Genomic DNA, 12,131 nt, shown 5'->3' on the forward strand with positions numbered 1-12,131 from the left:
TTGAGATCGCAGCCCTTCATTTGGTGGGTCTGGGTATTCTTTTTTTGCGTTTTGATCGATTTTGCAGGAATTCGTAATACACCCTTGCCGGAGAAGATGACCGGTTTTATTCCGGCCCGGCGGCCTTGATTTGCAGGTGTTTTGGGATTTCTCTCCGCATGTGTGGCACCTCCTTAGTGGATAGTCAACAGAACCATCTTCTCTCTCAGCCAATGATTGGTGGTAGCAAAGCCAAGTGGGCCCGGTTTGACATCGTTTATTTAATTTTTCAATTAACGCGCATGTATAATATTTATTCGTATGGGTGGATTCCACTATCAATTATCACGCGCAGCATAGTTGGTAGTAGGCAAACAAATGAATCTCAAGGGCCTGGGTTCGATCCCCAGGTTCCAACATACATTTTTATGAATAAACATTTTCTTGATCCAGTGCATAGTATCAACAGGAGACATACGATGCACCTCTAATCTGGGCCATAGGATTTCCTTCGGCACAGATCCAACACATCTAAAAAGGAGGCGCATGCTATAGATCCATAGAGCTGCCACACAAGATAAAAAACCAGGTTTCTTTTATATTTTATATTATTTACATTTTATTTACATATTTGTTTATTTATCTTAATATATTTTTAGTATATAGATATATATAATTTAATTAGAATTAGGATTAGAAATTAAAATAGGATTAGGCTAATAATTAACATTAGGATTATTTCCCGACTATTCGATTTAATTAATTTAATTATTTTTAATTACCAAAATCACAAAAAACCCTAGAATGGTTATATGCATTAGGGTTTGCCCAATCCCACTGCCATTTGGCAAAACATTAACCCTTAATTAATTCTCTTCTCGACCCGACTAAACTTATTAGTCGCATTAGAAAAGAGATAAAAAATATGAAATTTAAAATACATTCAATTTGCTGCCCGCGACGATCGAATCTATCGATCAGAGTAACCAGCAATGCCCATTAATCCGTTAACTATAATGATCAAATCTATTGATCATCGCATCTAACGGTGACATATCAAACCAGGGTTGTACGCCCAAAACCTTCAAAACACACACTAAACCACGACACTACAGATTTTGATCTCTTCAATGCTACGATGTTCAAACTACGATAAGGTAATTCAAAATACCTTGCGAACATTTGCATTTCAAAACTACGATAGGCCATTCAAAAAGCCTTCCAACACCTCCATAATCAATTCTAAGGCGTACAACCCTGTGCCCGAACTACGTTGACTCTGATTCTCCCTAAGGAGATACGTAGGCACTTGGATAACCAAGGCGAGTCCCCCTCCCTAAAATCTCAATTGACTTAAAATCTCAATTTTTACCCTTTTCACTTCTTTAGCTATTAACCTTAACTTTTAGCCATACACTGTTACCTTAGATTCAAAGTCATAGGAAAGGGTTGAGGGTGCCTAACACCTTCCCTCGACCTGATTATAATAATCTTACCCCGATCTCTTAACTGCGTAAGGTTTCCTATTCGCCTTGGTAGAATAGGTGGCGACTCTAAAAGTCTAATTTTTAGGGCAGGTTGCTATAATCCCAACGGTCATTTCCTCTCAAAGCGCCTATATATAGAAGTTCTGATCATAAGCAACTTACAACACTTGCGCAAAACTTACAAAAACGCTGTCAAATTCAAAAGCTAAAGAACTTCATCTTCAACCTCACAAACTTTGTAATATTTAGTGAGTGTTAAGTTTAGAACTTAAGAGAAATATCACAGTTGTGATTACTGAAGGATAGAAAAAACATTTAGAAAGGGGGGGTTTGAATAAGAGTAAATTTAAAAACTCTTAAGATAAAAACAATTGCACAATGATTTTTATCCTAGTTTGTTGTTAACGAAACTACTCCAGTCCACCCCCTTAGAGTGATTTACCTCACCTAAGGATTTAATCCACTAATCAACCTTGATTACAATAGTTTTCCACTTAGATACCTTCTAAGTCTTCTAGAGTATTTTGATCACACCTTGATCACTCTAGGAACCTTTTACAAATTAATGTAAACAAATTCTTACAAGAGTATTACAATGCTTCTTAATAAGCTATAATCACAACTGTGATATTTCTCTTAAGTTCTAAGCTTAAATCTCACTATGATATTACAAAAGTAATGTGAGGTTGAAGATGAAGTTTGAGAGCTTTTGAATTTGACAGTGTTTCTGTATTTTTGCGCAAGAGTTGTGTTTTCAGCTTCTCATTAGAACTTCTATTTATAGGCGTTTTGAGAAGATGACCGTTGGGAGCATTTAATGCGTTGCGTGATTCGTACAACATTGCATTTAATGTTTCACTCTTTTGTCAACTACCTCGAGCCTTGCTTTTCCTGCTTTAACTGACTTTGCCTTTAATAGCTTCTAACGTTCCTTTTGTCAATCAGTGTAGCCTGCCATCTTGTACTCGCTTCTGATCTGATCTTTATAGATACAATGTTTGAATTAATCAGAGTCAAACAGCTTGGTGCAGAGCATCTTCTTGTCTTCTGACTTTGAAGTGCTTCTAGCGTGATACCATAAGAACTTCAGTGCTTCTGCTTCTGAACTCAAGTTCTTTTGATGCTTCAATAGACCATGTTCTGATTCTGCTTGACCATCTTCTGATGTCTTGCGAGAGCATGTTCTGATGTTGCAATCCTGAACCTTCTGAGTCAGTGCTTCTGAGCGCTGAATTGTGCATACTCTTTATATATTTCCTAAAATGGAAAATGCAAAGGATTAGAGTACCACATTGTCTTATACAAAATTCATATACATTGTTATCATCAAAACTAAGAATATTGATCAGAACATTTCTTGTTCTAACAGTTTCCCCCTTTTTGATGATGACAAAAACATATATATTTGATATGAATTTGCTATCAGAATATCAGATGACTAAAGATAATTACACGGTTATAGCATAAGCATATAAACATAGTGTGTGAATATATCTCCCCCTAAGATTAACAATCTCCCCCTGAAATAAATACTGGAAGAATTTATAAATAAAAGAATTCCCTGAGTATTTTCCATTTCAGTCGAGACATTCACATTTTCCTAGAACTTCAGAACATTCAGAGCTTCTGCTTCTTGCTTCCATAGGACAGCTTCAGAGCTTTGAATTTCTTCTTGAATCATAGCATGCTTGATTGTATCAGAACATTCTTGAATGTATTAGAGCATCATCAGAGCATCTTTACATCCTGAAATGTTTCAGAACAAACTAGACGACAAAAGTTAGAGCATGAATGAATCAGAACATTCTTTTAAGAAAGAACATGTATCAGATCAATGCTAGAAAAAACTATCAGAGCAAACTTTGATAAGTTCTTAAAAAGAATATGTATCAGAACATATGAGGGATAAGAATGTGTTACAGCATATTTTGCCACGAGAATATCAGAACATTCTTTCTTCTTGCTTCTGATCTTGAAGCTTCACAGCACTAAGCTTGCTTCAAATTCCAAGAACATGTTTCTTTATAGAATTGCTTTTCCTCATGTATTTGCTTCTCATGTTGAGCTTTTTCAGAATATCTTCAATCCTGCAAAAAATCTCAAAGACATAGAACTTGAAAATATTGTTAGGAATGTTGAGACTTAATCCCAGCAACTGATATAGTAAACCAAATTAATTATCATGTTTCTCCCCCTTTTTGTCATAACATCAAAATGCATATAAAAGATTCAGATGAAAAACAAACAATATGAGAGAAGAAGATAATATTTCATTGATTCAACAAAATATCAGAAGATACAAAGATAGAAGCAGATGCAAGAAACAGATGCAAGAAACAAGAAAACAACTAAGACCAAAGGACTACGACTAGCCTAGCTTAGAAACTATTTTGGCCAGAAGGTGTTGAATCTCAGAAGTGCTTGCAGACTGCGTCTTCATGAATGAGCGAAACTCATTGTGAGTATCTTCATGTTTATCCAAATGAGAAGCAAGATCAGCTTGATTCTTTTGAAGAGCCTTCATGGCGTTCACCAGAACAGAAGGTTCATCAGAAGAAGCTTCACAGCTATCATCCAAAGGAATAGCATGCTCAACAGCAGCATCAATCATGAGAACATCATCTTGATTTTCCTGAACAGGAAGTTTCTCAGCAGGATGATTCTCAGCACTTTGCTTCTCAGCATCAGCTTCTGACATAGAAGCATCTTCAGCATAATCTGGAGTAGGGATATCAGAATCTTCATTCTCAAGAGCCTGAAGAATCTCAGCCAGATTCTTTGGAGGTGTAGGAGCAGCAACTTCTGAAGGATATTCAACAGCTGGATATACCATATCTGGTGCTTTCTCTAAGGGATTCTCCCTTAGCCAGTTGAATAAAGACTGAAAGTCTCCAGTCAGAACAGTGAATTGAGGCTTCCACACAATCATAGCAAGGCATGGTTCATCTTTCATCTCGTCTACAAACTTTTCCTCCTCAAGAGATCTCGAATTTCTAATTGGATGATAGTACTTACCATCATCAAGCTCCAAGCAGTAACCAGAAGAACCAGATGCCTCAGCCATGCATTTCTTCTGGATGTTCATAGCATCAAACTGAAAGTCCTTCTTAAAAATTTTCCATAAGCCTCGAATAGCAACATGATCCAACTGGGAGTCATGAGCAGCTCTCAAAGTTTCCATCCTAGTTCTCAACTTGAGCTTGAATAAGTCAAAACAGACATCAAGAGAAGGTTCAGGAGGATTAAAGGTGAAACGATAATCAGGGTACAGAAGGCAATAGGGTTTGGATTTTCTTGAAGGTAAAGAATGAGTTAAAGGAGATGGATTCTTCTTACGTTCTTCATCTCTTGATTCTTCAATATTTGTCTTCAAATGTTGAAAGAGAATGTTAGAGAGATTAACTTGTATACCTTTTCCAATGCAGAAAAGTACATACTTCTGATCCTGGTTTACATATGTTGCAGTAAGAGATCTCTTTCTATGATAGAGGGATCCCAGAATAATCTCAGCCCAAATTCTATAGGAAGGCTTCAAAGAAGTAGTTTGATGAGATGCAGATCTAGAAGAAGACAATTCTCTATCAACTTTCTCCCATTCAACTCTACCAGGAAGAGCTCCTGTGATTCCATCTGAGTCATCAAGACCATACAGCTTCCTTATGATCTTCTCAGTCACAACAACTTCATGCCCTAATACGAAGGAGATGATAGCAGTTGGAGTAACTATTGCATGAGTCCAGAAATCCATAACCAAAAGAGGATAAACTGGTCCAACCAATCTTTCAAAGTAGTTTGACCAACCTTGCACCAGCATTGCAGCCTTGGTTTTGAAATCATGCTCCAACAGTTTTTCAAAATCCACCATTGTTTCACATAGAACTTCCAGTTCATCATGTGGAATAGAACAAGTCTTCAGGGGATGATATCCATATTTGTGTTGAACAAGATGTGCTGAAGACATTTTGTGTTGAGTACTTGAGGATGAAAGCATGAATTCACTCTGAGATTCGATTTAGAAACTAGGGTTTATGCAAGAACGAGAAGGAGAGAGAGATGAATGAAAGAGACAATGAATGAAGAGAGAGAATGTAAAAAGATGAATTGTTATGAAGATGAGTTTATATAGAGACGGATTTGAAATGGAATGCAATATGCGTTTGAATGAATATGATTACAGAAAAACATAGAATCAAATGATTTAATGAGAAATGAAGTTAGGAGAGATAATGTAATATTTGAAATGATTTGCACAGTTACCTAGGGCGGCGTCTCCTCAACTGCACGCGTACTTGTCCAAATAGAGTGAACACGTGTTCAACTTCTGGAAAAGTTGGTGACAACTGTTTTGCTTTAAAATAGATTCTGAATCAACTTAGATAATGAAACGTTAGTAATAACAGAATCAGAACTTCTAATTGATCAACATCAAAACTTCTTATAAGAAGATAAAACAACTTCATTTCAGAACTAATCCATGCGTCAGAACTTCTCATCTTCTCATTCTGGGCATAAATCCATACTGATATTCTTCAGAATGAACTTAAACCTATCTTCAAAGGGGTTTTGTAAAGATATCAGCCCATTGATGGTCTGTATCAACAAAGTTCAAAGATAGAACACCCTTCTGAATATAGTCCCTAATGAAATGATGTTTGATCTCAATATGTTTAGCTTTGGAATGCAAGATTGGATTCTTAGATAAACAAATAGCAGAAGTATTATCACAGAAGATAGGAATTTTACTCTCATATATCTGATAATCTTCTAGCAGACTCTTCATCCAGAGCATCTGTGTACTACATCCAGCAGCAACAACATATTCTGCTTCTTGCTGTACCAGGAGATCAGATGACTTCCAAGAAATTGACAACTTCCAGAAGTACTCTTTCTTTCAATTCTATCTCCAGCGTAATCGGCATCACAGAATCCTACTAAGTTGTATTCTTTAGATCTTCTGTAGACTAAACCAACATTAGTAGTAACTTTCAGATACCTCGGAATTCTCTTAACAACTGTTAAGTGAGATTCTCTAGGATCTGATTGGAATCTTGCACACAGACAAACACTGAATAAAATATCAGGTCTAGAAGCAGTGAGATATAGAAGAGATCCAATTATACCTCTGTACAACTTCTGATCTACCTTCTTACTTACCTCATCCTTACCTAAGACACACGTTGGATGCATAGGAGTTTTTGCTTCTTTCCTTTCAGAAAGATTAAACTTCTTCAGAAGTTCTTTCACATACTTTGTTTGATGAACATACGTTCCTTCTAATGTTTGATTGATCTGGATCCCAAGGAAATACTTGAGTTCTCCCATCATGCTCATCTCAAACTCAGCCTGCATAGACTTAGCAAACTCCTTTCCAAGTGTAGCATTAAATGTTCCAAAGATAATATCATCAACATAAATTTGGCAAATTAAAAGATCCTTTTTAAAGGTTTTACAAAAGAGATTAGTATCCACTCACTAGTAGAAAAAACGCTTGTTAAGTCGGTTAAAATTGACTTGTTAAGTCGGTTCCGAACCTGACCTAAGAACTCCTGACATAAAAAGCTTTGTCTTCTTAAGTCGGATTTAGACCTGACTTAAGAAAGCTTTATTAGGTCGGTTAAATAGCACCCGACTTAATAAGTCAAACTTTCAGAATAAATTTAACCGACCTAACAAGTTGTATTTTTTTTTTAGTATTCTATTATTTGGATTATATAAATATTAAGACTAACATCAACAACAACAAATCATCACACAGATCAATGTAGCACAGAAAATATTAATAACACAAACGCCATATAATCTTTTTTTTCCATATATTTCACCCATACTTCAAAATAAAACCATAGAAGTAAATATATTATCAAAAACATCATTGTAATCAAAATCAAAATAGGTACATAGTCATTGTGCTAGCGGGAAACATCATCTGTACTAAAATGTAAACTCTAAAGAAATAACACTATACTTATATACAAGAGTAACTAATAAGATGGAACAACAACTGCGTACTTATCAAAATACAATTAAAACAAGAAACCTTAAAGACTAGTCAGAAAAGCTCATATCATCGTCCGAACAACCAACCGCCAACATCCAACACAAAATTGCACCTAATTCATATCATTGTCTGCACTTGCTTCAGTATGTTCCAATATCATTTTTGCACAACATTCTTGAACGTTTTTAATTTCATCTTTTTAAAATGGATTTGAATTCCAAAATATCTGAATAAATAAATATTGACATAACATTAAAATATTATATCAAGATTTAAATGTAATCCAAACATACAGTACCAAATACCAATTAATAGACAAGTCATCATCCAGTGGCTAACTTAATATTTCTAATGTCAAATCAAGATCAACGGATTTATGTAAAAGAAAAAGGCACCTCGTGTTCTGGCTCTATAGTCTCATCCAATCCAGCTTTGATAGTATCTGTTATTTCGGTTGATGATATCTTGAATTCGGTTACACCAACTCCTCAATGTGAACGTTTTTTTGGAAAACAAGAAACAATTTCTACAAAAAGGGGTGCAGAAGGCTTTCCAAAATCAGCTATAAATTCTAACACCTGAGTACCAAAAAAATTAACCTTTGCCAAAATACATTTAAAATCAATAAATATAAGTTACACAAAAAATTTGAATATGAAGTTCTATGAAATAACTCATAAATATGCTAATTAAAGTAAAATCAAAATATAATATATTTACCTCATTTTAACTAATTTTACAATCTACAGAAAAATGAAGCCCAAAACAACCAGAATACCAAAATTGTGATAAAAAATAGCACCTAATTTACAACACACATGGAATGCAGAAATCATTAAGAAAAGGTAGAGTAGTTGATCTTTCTTATCAAGATAATTGAAATGGTTGTACTAAAAATTATAAATTAAAGAGATATTCTACATAGCACTTTGCACAAGCTAATGTTGTTAGAAATATCACCATTGTCTCCAATATTCACATGAGTTCAATTTCTCTCACATTTATTTCTTCAACCTATTAATCTTTAGAAGTATTGACAAAAACTAATAATTTTTGCAGCACCATTGGGTACAGGGGAATAATTGTAAATAACAAAGGTGCGGGACAAAAGTCTTTCCCCAGAGGAATTGAACCATACTAGTATTTTACTTATACCAAAAAATATGCATCAAGTGCATAAATATGAGATATCGCATAATGGATGCTATATGAGTTTTTACAGTAGACATTTAGAAACATGTGATCGAGCATAGTATTGTAGCAGAAAAGAAGGACTTCATCTCACCTTATATCTTGTATTTATACGAAAATGAAGAGCTGACAAACATATTCTTTTCATCAAGACAATACACAAATCTCGGTATGTTTGAACCTTATTCACTATAATCTACATAAGATTTCAATAAAATGATTAATGGAAAGAAACAGCACACGACACTATCTATTTGCACGTACTAACTAACACAGTAGAGGATACCATGGTAAAAAAACAATTATGAAAGGTAGCAGAATTAGAGGATAATCCCAGACAGCAGCATGGTACAGTAGATTATAAAATGCCAATGATAGGATGGATGCTTTACCAATGCTTATTGATGCAAAATATATAGTTTATACACAAAAAGGTCTATAAAACCATCCTTACAACAAATTGGTGAACTCCAAAATAAATTGACAAAAAAATATAAAGGGAATATGTTAACAATAAAACTAAATCTCTTCATACCTTGCAGAATATATCAATTGAAATTTTTTGAAGCAACTCATGTTGAAATATTTGTGGTGGCTCCAAATTTGTACTACTTCCAAAAAGTTGGAAAAATAGAGTGAAGTAATTTTCTGCAGAAATATCAGGTTGATTCTTGAAGATGTTCTCAGATCCTGGAAATCAACCTAGTACTCTATTGTGTTCATAATTTGAAGCTCTGAGAGTATAGCACGCCATTCTTTTTCAATTCTTGATGCAAGGAACTTTGGGTGGAAGATTAACTGAATGCAACAAAAACAAAAAGGTGTGAGAAAATGCCAACTTTAAATTACTGTAGCCATCTTTTTACCATAGTATCCACTTAACTGCCTCTAAAGATGGCTCAAGTAGGTTCAAAACAAAAGTATAGTATCTAGATCATATGAAACACCCAGTCACATCTAATATATGCATTTCTACAAAATTGTAAGTGGCTTATACGATAAGGAAATAAAGAGTACCTCATTCAGGGCATCCATAACAGATGGAAAAAGATCATCAGAATTCTGACATACAAGATTCACCAATGAATAAATAAGTCTAAAGAATCACAGTGCCTAATCACAAGTATATACAATAAAAGTGAAGGATACTCGTTAGGAAATAGTATGCGCGGTTTGAAAATGTTAATGAAGAAGTTTTAACATGGATATTAACTTGATAAAAATGCAGGAATAGGGAATACAAGTATACTATTAACAACAAGCAACATTAACTTGATAAGATTATACAAAGAAGTATTCTATCAATCACATGATTATTGTTATGTCATATTAGCGAGAATTTATTAAGGTTGCAAAATCCCTAAATTAGTTACATTCTCAGTCAAAAAATGTCACGAAACATAGTTAACCAAACAAACGCGTTAAAAATATCTCTGTAACAAAAACTACAAATACCACAGGAAATTGAAGAATTGTCGCTAGCGTCTTACTTGTATTTTACCGATGTCTTTAATAAATATACCAGTGCTGATTAAGCTACGCAATTACGCAGTTACATAATTTCAAAATTGAAAAAATGACTTACTAATAATGAAAGGTTCGAAAACCCTTTTGAGGTTTGAGAAATTTTGAACAACCAAAGTCTTCAATTGTTAGGGTTTGAGACCTGCAAGGAAGAAAGGGTTAGATTTGTAGCCAAAGAAAAGAGAAAATCGAAGGAGATGAAGCTCATATGGTTTGGAAGAATGGGTCAGGGTTAGAGTTTGTGGAAATAATCGTACCCAGTAGAGCTCTCTTTTGGTTGAGGGATTTTTCAATTTTTGATAGGGTTAGAGTTTGGGATTTTTCAATCTTTGAGAATCACAACTACTTGGCCACGATTTGGACGAGTTTGGGGGAGAAGAATTTTCTTTTCAAGGTTTGAGAAATACATAAAGGTAAAAACCGGAAAATAATTTGTTTAAACGTGTTTTTGGATATATTTTTTTACGTGTATAGTATATGTGCATTTTTTTACATTGTTAATTAATTATTTATTTTATTTTTGATAAATATAATTTAATATAAAATTTTTATGAAGGGTGTCGTGTTCGATCTCTCATGATACTCATTAGAATTTAATTTAATAAAACTACATAAAATTTCTTAGGTCAGGTAGACAACACATGACTTAATAAATAGATTTCCTAAGTCAGTTAATAAACACAAGCGACTTAATTTTTTTAATGTGAATTATTTATTATTATTTAATCTTTTTTAAGTCAGTTTTAAATGCACCTGACCTAATTAAGTTATAAATATTTACGAAATTGCCACCGCATCACTTCTTAAGTCAAGTGGCAAATGAACTGACTTAAAAACTTCTGCTAAAAAGATATTTTTGTACTAGTGACTTTTCCTCTAGTGAAACCATTATCGAGAAGGAAAGAACTTAATCTTTCATACCAAGCTCTAAGAGCTTGCTTCAATCCATATAATGATTTCTTTAATTTAAAGACATGATCTGGAGACTTAGAGTCTTCAAAACCAGGAGGTTGGTGGACATAGACTTCCTCATCTATATAACCATTTAAGAAGGCACTCTTAACATCCATCTGATATAGAGTGATGTTATGTTGAGTGGCAAAAGAAATCAATAAGCGAATAGATTCTAACCTGGCCACTGGTGTAAAGGTTTCTGTATAGTCAATACCTTCTTGTTGACTATAGCCCTGAGCCACCAGTCTGGCTTTGTTTCTTACAACTTCTCCTTTTTCGCTTAGCTTGTTTCTGAAGACCCACTTCATACCAATGATGTTAAATCCTTTTGGTCTAGGAACAAGATCCCACACGTCATTCCTTGTAAACTGATTTAGTTCTTCTTGCATGGCAATTATCCAGTCTGCATCTTCTAGAGCTTGATCAACAGAAGTTGGCTTGATTAGAGAAACAAGACCTAATTGACATTGTGCATTGTTCTTAAGGAATTCTCTTGTTATGATAGGATCATCCTTCTTTCCAAGAATGACATCTTCTGAGTGAGCAGAGATGAGTCTAGAAGATCTTCTGAGAGTTGGTTCTTCAGAAATTCTGAGATTCTCTAAAGAAGCAGCAACTTGATCTTCTGATCCTTTGCTTCTGGGTTCTTCAGCTTCTGATACTTTGCTTCTTGGTTCTTCAGCTTCTGAAATTGAGATATCTATATCTGCAAAATTCTCAAACTGCTTTGGCTTTTCAAGACCAAGCTTATCATCAAATCTGATATTGATTGATTCTTCAACAATCAATGTTTCAGTAATTTATACTCTGTAGCCTTTAAAGCGTTCAGAATATCCATGAAGGAAACACTTATGTGCCTTAGAATCAAACTTACTCAGATGATCTTTAGTATTCAGAATAAAACACACACATCCAAAAGGATGAAAATATGAAATGTTGGGCTTTCTGTTCTTCCAAAATTCAAAAGGAGTCTTATTAAGAATAGGTCTTATAGAGAT

General features: G+C 34.3%; 1 protein-coding gene across 7 annotated transcripts; it reads right to left on the reverse strand.

The window, feature by feature from the left end:
• Positions 1–546: 546 nt before the first annotated feature.
• On the reverse strand, positions 547–10,608 carry LOC131616833 (uncharacterized). Of its 7 annotated transcripts, XM_058888280.1 has the most exons (6): positions 10,437–10,608; positions 10,241–10,321; positions 9,673–9,717; positions 9,191–9,453; positions 7,860–8,851; positions 547–7,690 (listed from the first exon to the last, which is right to left on the reverse strand). In XM_058888280.1, exon 6 carries the CDS (start codon positions 5,455–5,457, stop codon positions 3,835–3,837), a length of 1,623 nt encoding a protein of 540 aa, XP_058744263.1. In that variant the 5' UTR covers positions 5,458–7,690; positions 7,860–8,851; positions 9,191–9,453; positions 9,673–9,717; positions 10,241–10,321; positions 10,437–10,608; the 3' UTR covers positions 547–3,834. The 7 variants fall into 7 exon arrangements, with proteins under 7 accessions (XP_058744263.1, XP_058744268.1, XP_058744264.1 ...); XM_058888285.1 differs by lacking the exon at positions 9,673–9,717; XM_058888281.1 differs by having other exon boundaries at positions 7,860–7,990; positions 8,750–8,851; positions 9,191–10,321.
• Positions 10,609–12,131: the final 1,523 nt, after the last annotated feature.

Source organism: Vicia villosa, linkage group LG7 (genome assembly GCF_029867415.1).
Source record: "Vicia villosa cultivar HV-30 ecotype Madison, WI linkage group LG7, Vvil1.0, whole genome shotgun sequence".
Lineage (NCBI taxonomy): Eukaryota > Viridiplantae > Streptophyta > Magnoliopsida > Fabales > Fabaceae > Vicia > Vicia villosa.